Source organism: Electrona antarctica (assembly GCF_951216825.1).
Source record: "Electrona antarctica genome assembly, chromosome: 23".
Lineage (NCBI taxonomy): Eukaryota > Metazoa > Chordata > Actinopteri > Myctophiformes > Myctophidae > Electrona > Electrona antarctica.
Genome location: NC_136804.1, coordinates 25,975,392 through 25,992,627, shown reverse-complemented (window position 1 = coordinate 25,992,627; position 17,236 = coordinate 25,975,392). Strand labels below are relative to the sequence as shown.

The window sequence follows — 17,236 nt, the reverse complement described above, 5'->3', positions numbered from 1 at the left end:
ACCCCGGCACTCCCCCTCTTCGACCACCAGGGGCGCGCTCTGCTTGCTTGTTGTCAGTTACCATGCCAGAATTCACCCTTCGAGGAAGGACGAGGATAGGGGGGGGGGGGGATTCTGGGAAGTGTAGTTTTTCCCAGCCACCGTGCTCCTGCTGCTTTCTTTACTGGCTCTTCGATGGGACCATAGATGGTTCCCAAAGTGGGGTCCGGTGACCCCCAGGGGTCCTTGAGGGAGATCCAGGAGGCCCCCAGCTAAATGATATTTAGGAACCAAATGGACCCTTATGGGTCTGTAACTCAGAGAGTGTACAAATGGAACCAAATGGACCCATTTGTACACTCTCAGAGTTAAATTACGGTAAGTTTGATTTTACCATATGTATTGCTGTATTGGGGTCCCAGAGATAGAATGCCATAGGGGCCCGTAGCCTAATTCAGGTCAAACCGGGGCCCCTAGAGCCATAAAAATCTTCTCATGTGGGGGTCATTGGCATGTATTTCCAAATGGGGGGTCCGCAGGCTAATGAGTATCATTTTGGGGGTCCTTGACATGAAAAAGTTTGGGAACCATTGGACTATGGATGGGAGCGGCTGAGCAGCAATGGCCACTAGGGGCGCCCCTGCTCGTCACCATATTTCTCCCGGGGGGGTTGTGGGAATTGTAGTTTAACATTAGCATCTGTCCTGTATGTTTAAACACAGCTAGCAACTGTAGCTAGCAGCAGCAAGCTCCAAGCCTCCAACTTGTTATTCTATCGACTACAGAATGCCAGAACAGTAGTGTGTCTAGATGGCGCAGAGCAATGACTGAGGAGTTTGATGAAGATGTGGTATTTGAGGTTCGTGTTACAACCACGGGTGTTGATTTGAGCATGTTTGTCATTGTGTGCACTTGTTATAGCATGTTAATAGCACTGTGTCACTGTCTGGTTGCTGGTTGTTGAAATGACATCTTGTGGCTGTGCTGAATGAGGCAGCTAAACCCAGGTAGCTTAGCAGACACAATAGCCTTCCCGTACGGTTCTGTTTGGCTTGTTGCACTGTGTTGATGATACACACACATGTGGCACAAATGTGTCTGGTTCCTTTTTTTTTGCTTTGGTGGCATTGAGGTTGACTGGGCTGTGGCTGCGTGTTGTGTTGTCGGGTGTTTCATCATCATCATCAGCATCATCATCATCAGAGGCTGAGCTGTGTGGGGTGGGGACCAATGGGTCCTCTGCGTCGTTTTTTCAGAAAAAAAGAAATAACATAATATCTGAACAGTGACAAGATGCTGTCTGATTTCGTCCGACAATGGAAGTGAGTAATCATCAGCTTTACTGCAGCAATGCCGTGCATAAGGTATCCGTCTACTTACTACTACTACTTGTACAGCTGTCCAGATGCAAACACAGCTGTTTTCTCAGCCACGAAGATTCAGCATCTGCCATCTGGCAAAGATCGATCTCGGTCAGACATCATTCGGTCAAATTGGAACAACTTGTAATGCTTCTTCTATTTGGCTATTTATAATTTAGTATGACACTCGGCTGCTTGCTTACTGAGCCTTCTCTGTTCAATCTATAATGTGTTCAATGGACAAAATGCTGCAGCTGTCTCAAACTAGCTGGAAACGGACACTGTATGTGTCTTTTGCTTTCTCAAAAAATAATGTAACTGTAATTAGATTAGATGCCTGGCGGAACGAAAGAAGCAATGGCGGGTTGTAGAAGCAAGGCAGGGCAGAAAACACAGTCTTGGCAAAATGTGTGTCTGAGACTGTGTGCCAGTTGTTATACATGAACATCACAAGCGAAGCATGTGAGAGACAGTGGAGATTTGATATCGGCTGATGGCTGCTTATACTTTGAACCTGTGTGCATTTGTAGTGGGACTGGCAGCACTCTAATCTCCACATTTTCTCTCTCCACACCACACCCTCCATCCATCTGGCACAATCATCCCCACTTCTGCTTATGTCCTCCATCTCTGTCTGTCCATCTCTCTCCTCCCTCTCTTGTCCATCTGTATTTTTTTTTCACCGTTGCTCCCGTTTCTCTGTCTCTCCATCTCTGCAGAACTCTCCTCTTTTCCACTACCTGCACGATCTAGGTCACACAGACTTTGAGGCATGTCCAACTTCACAGGAGGAGGAAGACCAAACTTCTCATCACGATGCTCCCCCCAAAACCTCAGTGAGTTCCACTCCATAACACCCCCACCCCACCTCTCGCCATACCCAAGCTTTCGCTAATTTACAGTGCTGCCTCCCAAACAGCCAGTCCAAGAAACAAAACAATAAAAAAGAAAGATAAAAACAAAGATCATTTAAGGTTCATATATATCCAAAATTCGTCCCATGTCTCTTTCGTTTTACTTTCCCCATTCACCCTGCCCAACATATATTCATATGATGTGATTTTAATAATTTCCTCATTCCATTCTTTGAGCCCAGGTGTTCTAGGGACCTTCCAATTACGCAGCAGTAGTATTTAAATGAGTTATTGATGAATCAGCACATCTGTACTAAACAATGCACACTAGTGTACATGCTTGACTTCCATCAGTGGACACGAGGCTGGATGGCAGCGATGGCACAGATTAAGATATTTTGCTGTAGATTTGATCAACCGCATGTTCTTTTCTCCTTATCGATCGCACAATGATCGACAAGTAGTACGATCGTTTCAATAGATTGAGCAGACATTGCATTTGACCAAGAACATAACTAATTCTTCCGTAGCAAAGAATATACCCCAGACCCAATTCCACCCATATCATGTCTGTCTTTCACATGATGCACCTTAATTAATAACGTTGATGGGTTATTTTGTGGTGGTGGTGGTACTGTTTGGGTTTTTCTTTTTTTAACTTTGTTTATTGGTTTTTTCACAGAAGCATTATTTAAATACTGGAGTTGAGAAATAATAAGTGGTGGCATTAACAGCTTCTCTTAATAAACCCCACAAATATAATGCTTTGAATTTTCACCCCAAAGAAAAAGGACAACAGAAAACAAAACAAAAAACCTTAAATACAGGATCAATAAAAGTTGAAAAAAAGGTCTGTTTGGGTTTTGAGCTGTTCAATGCATGTGCAATTTGGTTCAGGATGTGTGCTGCGCCTCTGTAGTTAAAGTCTTGTACGTGCCAGTGTTAAATTAACACTAATGACCTATAGCTGTGCAACAATAACTAAAATCTGACTCTGTCCTCAACTCAAAAGCCGGTCTCTAAATTCTTCTCTAAATGCAATCTCTAGAAGAGACTGGTGACAAGCAAGCAGCCTTTGTTGCTGAAAATGTGTGGAAACTGAAAAATCTGTTGATTAAGTCCCAGGGCGACTGTGGCTCAGGAGGTAGAGCAGGTCATCCAATGATCCATGGGTCGGCGGTTCGAATCCCGGCTCCTCCTGTCTACATGTCGAAGTGTCCTTGGGCAAGACACTGAACCCCAAATTGCTCCCGATGTGCTGGTTGGTACCTTGCATGGCTTCCGCCGCAATCGGTGTATGAATGGGTGAATGTAATGCACAATCTATGTAAAGCGCCTTGGATAAAGGCGCTATATAAATGCACCATTTACCATTTATTTTATTTTAAGGCTTGCAAAGACTTAAGGGCAGTCTTTCATATTGGGGTTCAGGATTGTTGGGCTTGGCGTAGGTTTTCTAGCGAACGTTCTCACACGCAGTTTGAACTTAGATGTCCCCACCAGACGCCAGGCGGAGATTTCCGATGATCTGGCCACGACGAACTCTATCCAGACAAGGAATTGTCCCGATGATCATGAGTTCACTATTACCCCACCACCGCCACCATACACAAACCACCTTCAACAGGAAATAATGTTGCATTGGCTTCGTTCAGGAACTTTCCGCATATCTGTGTGTCATACTTCCTCTCTGTGAGCCTGTTTTTCTGAGGAGTGTTTGAGGATTTGGGATTTCTATGAGACAGGAAAGCTTTTGGTTCGTCCCTCTGTGTCTAACTTCCTGAAAACAAGATTGTGTGTGTGTGGATTTCCAGGCAACCAGTACAACACTGGTTATCTTCACATTTATTGTTGAACACAATTTACGTGGGCCATCTGAAATGCAGCTGTGTGTGAGTGCATGCATGTGTGCACGTATTTGTGCTTTGATAGTATTATGTCGATTTGACTGTGCAGAATTTGAGCCACAGTCAGCGTTTAGGTCTGCTTATATTCCTAGTAAGAATTGCTTAATACATGCTGTCTGCTGCCACCAACCCCCCCCCCACCCCACCCATCCCCTGATATTGTATACTGTATATATTATATTCATTACAATAATGTTTTACAACATGACCTCATTATGTGAACTTGTACAGTGTTCGTCAACCGACAAACTGCATTACGGTCTCTCTCTCAATCTATCTTTTCACATAATGGCCGTAACAACATGGCCATGGGCCCGTACGGACATACTTTCACTTGTGAAGATCTTGGCCAGGTGTTTCCATTCTCTCACTGTTATGCACCTGGCCTAGGGGGTGCCAAGGTACACAACAAAAAACAGGGGAGATGCAGTTTAATTAAATAATCAAAAATAAGAAATCAAGGAATAAATCATAAATACCCAGATGAGGTGTGGAAGTCAGTAGTGTAGTGTGTGTCTATGTATGAGTGAAGTGTGTGTTGCATGTATTAACCAAAATGTTAAAGGGTGCATGGTGGGAGAGGTGCAAAAAGGCAACTGAAAAGAACAGAACTGGGGAAGGATGAGAGCCACTCATTGGCTGATCATCATGATTAGGTTCTGCTCCCCAATCCTATTGGACAAAAGAGAACAGAAGTTACTATAGGGCAAAACACAACATAAACCATAACCATATATATATACAGGGAACCGTCACACTCACATAGCAGCCATCACACAAAGACAGTCTGGGGTGTTCCCTGTGCCACAGCAGCAGAATACCAAAGAGCAGGACGGGAGCACCAACCACTTTGTGTGTGTGCGTGCCTGCCTGTGTGTGTCTGTGTGTCCTGCCATTTGTGTTTTATATCAAGTCTAAGCTTTTGACACGTTGATATTTTAGAGAGAAGAATGACCACTTACTACAAGGGCATGCACACACCCAACAACTGTTGTTGATGTCGATGGTCATTGTTTGTTTTGTTGATGCTAGTTCTGCATCATAGCCACCATCTGTAATCAATATGGTTGCAGCCTTTAGAGTCTTGACTAATGAACCCCCCCCTAAGAGAAGGGTCATTGTGCAGACTGCCAAGTCTGGATCAATAAGATAGCCCTCCCTCCTCCTCCTGTAGGCTGTAACACACACACACACACACACACACACACACACACACATGCACATGCACACGCACACGCGCACACACACTACAGAGGCAGACAGAAACAGGATGTTATGATGCAGCTGCCATAGTAGTCTAACGTTCCTTTTAAACAAGATGTATCATACTTGTGGAGAAACACTTTAAGCAGATTAGTGAGTGGGCCCATTTGGGATTACAACAGACTGCTTGGGGATATTTTTGCATAACCACTTGCATCATTTCGAATAGCCTTATTACATGTATGCCCGGAATGCGTTTAAATGGCTGTGGATTATCAAAAGCAGCGCTCCCGATTGGTCTGTGTGTTGGTGTTTAGAGAGTCTGTCCGTAATGTTTAGACTAGAGTACAGTGAGTCTCTTCTGCTGGGACAACCTGGAAAACTGTGAAGCAAGACTGTGTAGCACAGTAGCACTGCTCTTATATGAAATTGTCATCTCCTAGACAACGTTTTTCATTTTAATTTCCTTCTTTCTTTTCATGACGTTAGAGACATGCTTTGAAATGGAGAAAATTGGTTTGTTTAACCATAAACAATAACCATAATGCCAGTCCCTCTCTGTGATTGTCAGGGAGGACGGCTACGAAGACTGGCCGATGCCCTGTGGCGGTGGATCCCGATTCCCCAGGCTGCCCCATCTCCTAAACTGGAGCAGCAGCTGGTAAGTTTTACTATTGAATTGACACTGGGGTGTCAGAAAAGCATCGGTATCATGAAATTGCAACATTGTTTCATATGAAATCAACCAACCCCATATGATTTAAATCTGCTGTATGAACATGGGCATCTTGACTGTTCAAATCCTCTTCCCTCCTCATAGGACAGTGTGTTTGGTCAGTATTCGGTGAGGTGTATCCTGGACCAGGATGTATTGCTGCAGGAGGATGTGGAGCTGATAGAGTTGTTGGACCCCAGCCTACTGACCCTGGGATCCTCAACCTCTTGCTCTCCCAGTCGCCCAAGTGCCCTGCCCAGACCTAGCCTTCTGGCAAACCCCTCACTATGGTACGAACGGATCCACTTTAACCCATATGCTTTGTCATACAACATCTAACAAAATAATTGCTGATCTACAAGTACCACAATGAGCTTGTACTTCTCACTATTTCATAAACATTTTAAACTTTTTTTCAAAATAGGGCGGATGCCAGGGATAATGTGGTTAAGAAAGTTATACGTACATAAGACAGAGAGAGAAAGACACACACCGTTCACATACACACAAACATTCACACATGAGGTGTCACTGCTGTATTATCGGATAACATCCTCACCAGGTGAGTTAAATCACCTGGTGAGTTAAATCTAACCTGTTTGTCATGCCTGTACTCTATAGACAGACTAGCCTCTGTCCAAATTCACTGCCTCTGAATAAAGTGATTATAAACAAAAAAACATTCCCTTCTCTGTCCTTTACTTATTCAGGGACATGGCTGGTCTGGTGGGCCTGGCTGCGGTGTTGCTGGGCCTGTGCTCTGCCTCTGAGGGCTTGTGGTCCCTGGCTGCGCCCCCCTGGGGAATCGCCGTGCTGGGCTGGATGGGTCTGAGGGGTGTCAGTCTGTGGAGACAGGGACGCATGCAGAGGACTGTCCACACACGGGCCACAGAAATCCAGACACTGGTCCAGAACAGCAAGGCTCTGACTGGCCTGTCACGCAAAGCCTTGCGTCTGGTGCAGGAGACCGAGGTCATCTCCAGGGGCTTCACCCTGTAAGTATGCTGCTCCGTTTCAATGTGATTATTTATTATTATTTGTTTTTCTTTTTTTCCCTTAGAAACAAATATTAAAATTAATATAATTTCATAATATGAAAAGTAATTGAGAAAACACACCCCCCTCACCTATTAGGAGGGCAGCATGGGTCCCCACAATCAAGGACAGGTGTTATCGATGAATCTAACATGGTTAAAATGGAATTTGAGGTTACAATTGGGTTTGTCTGATAAAATGAATATCAAATATCTAAATACTAAATCAAGCATCTTAAAAACTGTCCAGGGTGTTCCCAAACGGAGGCCACGATACGATATGTTCTAATCTAGACACCTATTTGACTAATATATTGTCAGAAACGTTTCCAAATCAATTTGAAAATGTTGGTTGACAACATTTGAACCAAAAGCAAGGAAATAAATACAAGTAGAAATAAACAATGTTTTGATTGATGGATAAATGCAAAAGATTTTATCATCAGTATGGCAGGCACGTCACCACCATTCACTTACGTTGTGACACTCTCACAGATAGGTGATTTCACCCCCCCACACTTTTGAACACCCGACTGACTGTTTTTTTTCTTCTCCACTTCAGCACTTCAGCAACACTCAGCAACAACTAGCAGGGAATTTTGGCTGGGAATAGGCTAAAAATAGAACAAAAAAAAAAATTATACGCTCACCCCCCCCCCCCCCCACCTTCAGATACCCTGTGACACCCCTGCAGTATCGTCACTGTCGGGCAAAAACTGATTTTTCTGAATCAGTGAGATTTTTCTCTCTTTAAAGCTGCGTCACACACAGCATTTCCTGCCGTATCGACATGGTAGCCTCTGTATCCATACGATTATCGGCAAGGATTGTGATACGATTATTGCAGAATCAATTAATTGAACACACCCCTTGACCACCATGTGTTTTTATCATTTGCCTTTTACTCATCAAGTTTTAGTTCGTTTTTATGTAAAGCATTTTCGTAACATAATTAATTTGAATAATAATAATTAATTACGTTTATATAATTTTGTTTGTCTGCTTGTTGAGTTTAAAAAGTGCCCACGTAATTCTGTTCACATAAAACAGTTTTGAGTACAGGCCAGTCGCACGGGCACACCTGTTGCATGTTAAAGCGTCACCGCAAATGGCTTGTATTTCGTCTCTAGTGTTGTGTTCGGTGTTGTGTGTGTTTCTCTGCCTCTCTGGGACGTCTGCACAGTTGTATCACATTTCACTTGTCAAGTTTGCTCGACAGGGTGAGTGCGGCCAGCTCCTTTAGCAGGGCCGGGCCCGGGGCGGTGCCACGGGGTCAGCAGCTGATCGGGCTCAGGAAGGCCCTGTACCGGGCTCTCCGCTCGGCCTTCAGAGCCTCACGCAGAGCCACCTGTCACATGCTCAAGGCATATCCTTTACCTTGACCTTACTGGAGAGACACGACTGGATGTAAAGGAATCAGACATACTCTAGGCCTAGGCAGGGAGAGATATTGGTGGAACGCGCTTCAGTGTGTATACAGTTTACATTGTCCATTAGGGGTGCAATAGTTAATTGAACCAATTAATTTAATCGATTGTAAAAAGCTATCTACAAGCTCACAACCTGATGTGATGTGGTGTGATGTGGTGTGATGTGGCGTGTTGTGAGCTTGCATATACGCTATTTTTAAGATTTCTTTGCACAACACTGTTATGCGACAAAGTATAACGTGGTTTAAAGTGGTTTAATAGATAATAATTTTCTCAGTGATTAGCCACAAACATTTTATCCATTTTGCTTATTAGGCGTTGGGTTTCCCACCCCTGAGTGTACTGTATACTGTATGTACATCATAGAATGTTACTGTACCCTCGGGGGGTTTCAAGAGTAAAATGTCGTTTGAATATGGTAAATGTGTCTAGACGACCGCATGTGAGAGCACAGCAATAGTTCTATGAGCTAAAGAAAATCTCTGTGTTGTGAAGATTTGTACACATTCCTGTCACAGAAAGCGATGAGTCCTTAACTCCTCTCCACATTCCCGCTGAACTCTGAGATTGACAACGTGTACAACTATGTGTCTGCAGTGCCTCTGAAGGAGCTAGGGCTAGGCCTAGGGGTGGAGCATCTGGGTGACGAACAGGCCCAGGAGCTGACCGATGACTATAGCCTCCCCGCCCTGAAAGTAAGGATCACTGAGGCATTAACCTAAAGGAAAACAGAAGAGTACAGAGGGAGAGGCTTTGAAAGCTAATAGCACATTTCAAAGGCAATGCCATTAGAAATAGAATGGGGGAAAAAGGCATGGATATCATCGCTGTCAGGCGGAAACCCTGTATGTCCAAAACCATTACTTTTCAATAAATAAATAAAATAGCCTGTGTTTTTTAACTTTTTTTTAATGGATCCAATGTAGTTTTTATTTATAATAGTCACAAACTGTTGTTAATACTTTTCATTGGTTAAATATATATGAAAACCCACAGACAGACCTTCACCCTGGCGCCCCTATCTTGGGCAAGTGATTATATGTGTCATTTAAAAATAATGTTATGTTATCGCTATAACACTGTTATACAACAAAGTACAACATCGGGCACAAGGTTTCACAAGGTTTCTGCCCGACAGCGGCGATGTGTAGAAAATGCAGGACATGTAAACAAAGCTCGGCAGAGAGAGGTGGTGGTTCAGTCACTTGCCTTCCTGTAGGTGCTGTTCCAACTGTGGGTGGGGCAAAGCTCCGAGTGCTTCCGTCGACTGGCCCTGTTGCTGTCGCCGCATCGCCTGGAGGAGCCGTTGGAGGGTGCGGCCGATGGCGAGGCCCCTCTTCAAAGTGTACTGTACAGTTCCATCGCAACAGTGACTGAGCCCCTCCATCTTGCCCTGGCCGGTTGCCTGAGCGAGGTACAGCGTAGCTACGACTTCCACCGCTACTTCGAGACCCAGCCGCGCGCTCAGGGCTCCGACAGGGTAGGCGGTGCCAGGGAGAAGTGCCGAGAGCTCAACACCTTGCACACGTCCATCCGTAGCCTGCAGCTGCATCTGAAGGCGTTGCTCAGCGAGTGAGTCCCTAACACTCTCAACGCGCACCCAATGTCAGACCTAATTTACACATCCTATAGTCCGGCAGCTGAGGTGGACGGGTGGTTAATTTGGTATATAGTCTTTTTTTATTGGCCTGAAATATTGTCTATATTCATGAAACCACTTGCTGACCGGCAGTTAGTATTGGGCAATTATTTTTATAGGGGTTTCTTGTGACCCTACCATTAACATCCTATGGCAGGCAAAAATGTCAAACTTTCCTTATGCTTTAAGTAGCATGTGACATGTCAAAATAGGGGGTTTTCATGATTCTGAATCCATTACAAGCATTAGTTTTGCACAAAAAACAGCCATAGCCACAATGTGCTGATCTCATCACATTTGTCATGACGTCTATGGCCATTTTTAGCCCAAGGAGTGTTTTTTGTGCAAAACTAATGCTTGAAATGGATTCAGAATCATGAAAACCCCCTAGTTTTACATCACACATGCTACTTAAAGCATAAGGAAAGTTTGACAGTTTTGCCTGCCATAGGATGTTAATGGTAGGGTCACAAGAAACCCCTATAAAAAAAATTGCCCAATACTAACAGCCGGTCAGCAAGTGGATTCATGAATGTATGTATATAGACAATATTTAAAAAAAGACTATATACCAAATTTCCCTCTTGAAACAAAAGAAGCCTGTCGGCTGCCGGACTATTACCTGGCTCGCATTTTTCCCCCCATTCTGAATTCCCATAGACTTTTTTTTTGAGTGGTGCAGCCACTCCATTGCCCAGCAACGTGTGTGTGTCCCTGGCTGGCTGGGTCCGTCCGAGCACGGAAATAGCATACAGCACCACTCAGTTCAGACGGGTCTGATTTGATTTTTTTATATTGTGTCAAATAAGAACTGTGTTCCAAACATAAACAAATGATCCCGGCAGTTTGACTCATGCATATGAAGAATCAACTGATGAGAAAATGCTAATGTTACTGCTGCGAATTAGTAATATTTTCACTAGAAACGGAATATCAAATTTGAGTGACTCACTAGTGTAATTGTAAACGATACAGATCCACCTCCCCGACTACATCGCCAAGACGCTATGTTTATTTTTGGACCACAATGCTTCTATGAGACGTTGTTTTTCTAAGATCACCCAATGTTATTATTAATAGAGTAAACCTTCCGCGACCCAGGGAATGAACATGTGACGTCAGGACTTCGGTACTCCATACTGTACTTCCATAAAAAAAATTGAAAAAAGAAAAGTACGACGACAAAAATGCATTTTCTCATGAACATTGTTCCACCGGTCAGGATGATCATCATGGAGGATGACCTGGAGAAGCTGATGGTGTCCAAGCAGCCAGTGGAGCTGACGTGCGAGGGCTATCTGGAGCTGAGTAAACGTTTGCATCACCTTCAGCCGCACATGCAGGCCAGTGCCAGCTGCTGGGACGATTCCATGTGCCAGGTGGACCGCATGCTGAAACGGGCCAGCTCCTGTCCAGGTGGGCAGCGGTTCTCAAACCTTTGAATTGTACGGACCCCCGTTTTGATGCCCATTAGGCCATTGACCCCCAATTGTATATCTCGGGGACCCCAATCTACGTTATTTTGACTCGGAGACTGTACAAATGGAACCAAATGGAACCGTGATTTGTACAGTCTTTGAACTCCTCGGGGACCGCTGGGGGTCCCTTGACCTCACTTTGAGAACCACTACTAAATAGTACGAGCATGCACATTGCACACAACCCTGCCATGCAGCACCGTTATGTTTCAGTGGGCCATTCAAGCCATGTTGTGTGCATGTATATTAAACGTGGAACGTCTTTATACATACAATGCATGAAAACGGAAAACTATCAATTTATGTTTTTTTCTTCTTTTTGTTTTGTACATACCATCCACCCCCCACCTCTCCTCCCAGTCTGTACATTTCCATGGTTACAGTGAGGTTATTTTTAGCATAGACTTCCTTCTTCCTGCCTTGAGACTATTCCCAGTCATGGAGGAAGTAGCTCCTTCAGAATATATAGGACAAGAAACCGACGAGAGAAAGATAGAGGGACACAATATACTATGACCTACTTTCAGTAAAGAAAATAATAATAATAATTATAACCATATTATGTTGTCCTGCAGGTACAGAAGAGGAGCACTGTGCCGCTCCTATGGCCAATGTTCCGACCCCTACACCATCATACCCCTTGATCTTGGACAAGGACCTTGTGCCTGAGGAGCTGGTGAGAGAAAGCGTTCCTCCTGTGTCTTTCTGTATCTGTGTAACATACGATAGGCCATTGTCATAATCGACCTCCCTGCCTGCCCCTTGTGTTTAACCAGGAGTTGGAGGCCTACGTGTCAGACTCTGAATCAGAGGGTGAAAGGCGAGAATCGTGGTGTGACATGCTGTCACCGGAGGAACGAGAACGGCAGAAGCGTGAGAGAGAGGAGTCTGGTCGTGTCCTGTCAGAGCTCAAAGCTGTGCTGGGCTTCCGGGCGTCCGAGGGGGAGAGGATGAAGTGGAAACAGCTGCTATTCAACGACCAAGGTCTGCATTGACCCATAATGCATCTCTCTCTCATACTGTGATAATACTCCTCCTTCGTAAAGTTGACATACGCCTTCCTCTGTCCCTCTAGCTGCTGTGAAGCCTTTGGGTAAGGACAGTTCAGACCCTCAGACTCCCTCTGAACCATTGGACACTCCAGCCTCTGAGGGTGTGACAGGAACAGGCGCCGAGGATGGAAACCACCTATTGGAATCCACCCAGGGAAACGAGAGGGAAGAGGACGAAGCAAGGGCGAGGGCTGACCTCTCCCCGACAGAGACGGAGAGCGACGCGGAGCCGTTGACCGAGTTCTGCTGCGGCCTGGAGGAGGTGAGAGATGAGGCAGGAGGTGCTTTGCTTACAGACCGCGAGGGGAGAGCCGAGCTCTACCAATTTGACGGGCTCTCTGAACAGGGCGCTGAGCAGAATGGGCTAGACTGTCTCCTGAAACTCCGGATCCCCGCCGTCTCTGTGATGGACAGGCTGACGGAACTCCACGGCTCAGAAACGCTCAGCTTCAGCTCCTCCCTAGCCGCCCAGGTGGTGGCTCGCTCGCACTCTCTCGCCAACATGGAAGAGCAGACGTTCGGTGACGATGGGGATGATGAAGAGGAGGCAGATGAAGAGGAGAGTGGCAGCAGACAGAATCCTGAGAACTAGAACCTAAAAGAAATGCTGCTTTAACCAAGCAATGAACAGTGGCCCTCCCCAACAGTGTGTTCAGCTTAATTTAAACTTTGTAATATGACCACTCGCTGACAAGAACCGATTTCAATTAAATGGTAAATGATTTGCATTTCTGTAGCGACTTTATCCAAAGCACTTTATTGTGCATTACATTCACCCATTCACATTCACATATCGACGGTGGAGGCAACCATACAAGGCACCGACCTGCTCGTAGGGAGCAGTTAGCGGCTCAATATCTTGCTCAAGGACACTTCGACATGAAACCAGTAGTAGCCGAGATCGGGATCAAACCGGGAACCTTCTGGTAACCAGACCTCCTGTGCCAGTGACGCATAGTACGCCTAAGTATAAATTGGGCTTTAGGCCATAGTATTTATGTGTGATTGTCCGGGAGTCTCTTGATGGTTAACACCTGTTACATCTCTATAACAGTTTGCTGTGCAGGAGAATGATTTCATTGTTCTCCTTCACCCATCCGTCCAAATCGCCTGCACTCTGTACAATTCTTACCGCTCTCTCGCTGATTCTACTCAGGTATCAGAGCCACTTAGCAGAATATGACCTTACAGTGATAATATATGACCTTACAATCATAAGATCCCAAGTTCAGGATGTCTACAGTTTACCTGTTTAATCACCCACATACTGTATATTGTTCACACCTTTACACAGTATCTGTGTTGAAGCAAAGAGATTTGATCGTAAGCAAGCACCTGTGTTTTCCAAATGATTGGCTTTTATAGGTAAGATGCTTTTTATTTTATTTTATTCCAATTGGTTATTACTGCCCATGCGGATCCCTAAATATAATTATTATATTTTTGGACATATCAGTCCAAGCCCAGAGTGGAGATTTGTGGGCTGTACTGGTGTGTGTGTGTCCAACACAATTCAACCCAGCTGACCATAGTCACAGAGAGAGATAGAGAAAGGGGGTAAGGATTAGATTAAAAGGTAGTGGAATGCTATTTTTGCTACAACTGTTTTATTTTTTGTCAGGCTGTTGTTTCTGCTGTCTGCCTCCCTGTTCAAACATTGAGGCAGAGAGACAGTGGTGTGAACTTAGTAACCATCCATCCATACACACATGATTGTATTTGAAAATGAAATCGTGGCATTAGCTTTATCTGAACACCATTGTCTTGTAACTATGGCAAATCTGTGGAGACCCCAACACGCCTACTGTATGTCCTGTTATCTGTGTTTACAAGGGAGCACTCATCTGACTGTTCAGGATTAGGACTGCAACAGTTAATCAAACTCATCGATTTAATCGATTATAAAAAAACGAATCAATAATTGATAAAAGAAAATACAATGCATTGTGGTGCGACACATTGGCAGCTTGTAGATATTCTATTTTTTGTAAAACACACCTCAATTATTCAATTAATTGAAAAAGTAATCAATAGAATAATTGCTATGAAAATAATCGATAGTTGCAGCCCCATTCATGATGCCTCCCTTTTCAACTTCAGCACCTAATGGGACCTGATGGTTGCCTTGGGTATGGCTTGAAGAAACTGCACTTGTACAAGGCTTACGGTTAAATGCCATACCTGTTTGGTATGTTATTAGATGTTTGGTGGATGAATGAACGTATCTTGTGCTGGGTTGATCGAAACCCTACTGTTTCAAATGAAGTTGCTCACAAAAGTATGCCCCCATCCCACCCCATCCCTGTCACCATGCTCTGGCCCCACCTGCATCATCCCTGGGGGTGAGGTCTACCATTCATTTCATGTGTGAAATAAAATGCTGTTCCGGAACTGTATGGGTGTTCTGTGTCTACTTCAGTCGCCTTTGACCTAAGAGTCTCATATTACAGAGACTAACCGTGACCCTTGGAGGAAGAGAAGCGATAGAGTGGCCTTGCAGAGGTGAGGGTCTGACCCGAGTAAGTGTTACTTGATATCTTTTGTGGAGTTCTGCATGTCAGACTCACAACAGCTGGTGCCGCACCCATATGTTCTATCCCTCTCTGGCTCACTAGCTGCAGTGCACTAATTATGTGAAATCCTGGTTGTACAGTAGCTTATCCTGGGCGTCTGTGGAACCCTCAATTTTAATATTGGGCAGCATGAGGAAAAAAAGTGCCTGGCGTTTGATGAACAGCATCTTAACAGATGATTATTAAGATAAGAACGATTGGTTCATATCGCATAGAGTAGTGGTGCTGCCATCTAGGGGTCCATTCAGTAGCTGTCATTGCAAATCAAAAAGACCACCCTGTTGACGGAGGGTCGGTATCATTCGGAAATGCGCACCGGGAGCTCACTGATCGCCTATTATTATTTATTTATTTTTGTATTAACAAATCTTTGTAACAGTCATTACAGTCAAATTGACAATACATTACAATAGGCTACAAGACAAACAACAAAGTTTTGAATACAACAATACAACATCAGACCCAGGGGGGATTACAAAAAACATTAAGAGTGAACACAAAGCAACAGTGCTCGCAGCTTTCTTATTTTTTGAGTTATAAATTGTTTTAATGTACTGCTTGGCCTAAATCTCAAATACAATGAAAGGTTTGGAATGACTACATTTGGATTTATGTACCGGTATATGACATTTAGCTAGAATAATGATCAAATTAATTTTGTAAGTCAGAGTCAGATGATGTGGTCCTGATGGCACCATCGGTCCAAGACCTTCAGCTCTCACTGGACCGGTTCGCAGCCGAGTGTACGGCGGCTGGGATGAGGATCAGTGTCTCCAAATCTGAGGCCATGGTTCTCAGCAGGAAACCGGTGGATTGTGCAGTCCGGGTAGGGAATGAGGCATTACCCCAGGTGAAGGAGTTCAAGTATCTCGGGGTCTTGTTCACGAGTGAGGGGAGGACGAAGAAGGAGATCAGCCGGAGAATCGGAGCGGCAGGGGCGTTATTGCAGTCGCTGTACCGCACTGTTGTGACGAAAAGAGAGTTGAGCCAGAAGGCAAAGCTCTCTGTCTACCGAGCAATCTTCGTTCCTACTCTCACCTATGGTCATGAAGTGTGGGTCATGACCGAAATAATAAGGTTGCGAATACAAGCGGCCGAAATGAGTTTTCTTCGACGGGTGGCTGGCATCTCCCTTAGAGATAGGGTGAGAAGTTCAGTCACACGAGAGAGACTCGGAGTAGAACCGCTGCTCCTTCGCCTGGAAAGGAGTCAGCTGAGGTCGTTCGGGCATCTGTTTAGGATGCCTCTCGGGCGCCTCCCTAGGGAGGTCCTTGACGCACGTCCCACTGGGAGGAGACCCCGGGGCAGACCAAGGCGCAGTTGGAGGAAATACATCGACTCACTGGCCTTGGAACGTCACTAATGTTGCTCTGGAGAGGGAAGTCTGGAGCACTCTGGTGGAGCTGTTGCCCCCGCGACCCGACTACGGATAAGCAGTTGAAGATGGATGGATGGATGGAAGTCAGAGTCAATATTATCAACAATATACCGAGATACATCCTTCCAAAACGTGTTAGTGTGGGCATGCAGTTCCAAAATAAGTGCAGCATTGTCTCTGGATTATGATACATTTCACACAATGAAGAAGATAAGAAGATAATTGACTTGTAGGATAATCTCTCCCTCCCATTTCCTGTCACCTTAACGCCCAAATATTAAAATAAATAAATAAAACAATACAATATATAGATGTATATTTTTAATTCATTGTGGATTTATTTAATTGACCATGCACCCCCAGTCCCCCGGCCCCAACCCAAACACCTCAGCTGACCTCGCGTGACTCGCGTCACCAGGCTTTCCGCGGTACATGTGGAAATCGTGATTTTCATTTCCTAACGTCTGATCGGTGGTGTAGAGCCCCGCCTACCGTATCCGGTAATTTGCACGCTCACATCACATGCACGCATCGTTTCCGTATCCGCTCCTGACCCAGACCGGATTAGCAACCATGCAAAGTGACTTCGAGCCCAGCCTACTCTCAGCTGAATCGGCAAGTTTCCCCCAGACA

General features: G+C 44.9%; 1 protein-coding gene across 1 annotated transcript; it reads left to right on the top strand.

Moving 5' to 3' along the window:
• The first annotated feature begins 669 nt into the window (after positions 1 to 669).
• On the top strand, positions 670 to 15,047 carry vezt (vezatin, adherens junctions transmembrane protein). The gene is made up of 12 exons (XM_079494895.1): positions 670 to 838; positions 2,060 to 2,176; positions 5,876 to 5,965; positions 6,125 to 6,309; positions 6,730 to 7,014; positions 8,273 to 8,421; positions 9,033 to 9,178; positions 9,703 to 10,055; positions 11,345 to 11,538; positions 12,176 to 12,276; positions 12,377 to 12,584; positions 12,676 to 15,047. Exons 1-12 carry the CDS (start codon positions 803 to 805, stop codon positions 13,242 to 13,244), a joined length of 2,433 nt encoding a protein of 810 aa, XP_079351021.1. The 5' UTR covers positions 670 to 802; the 3' UTR covers positions 13,245 to 15,047.
• The last annotated feature ends 2,189 nt before the right edge of the window (positions 15,048 to 17,236 follow it).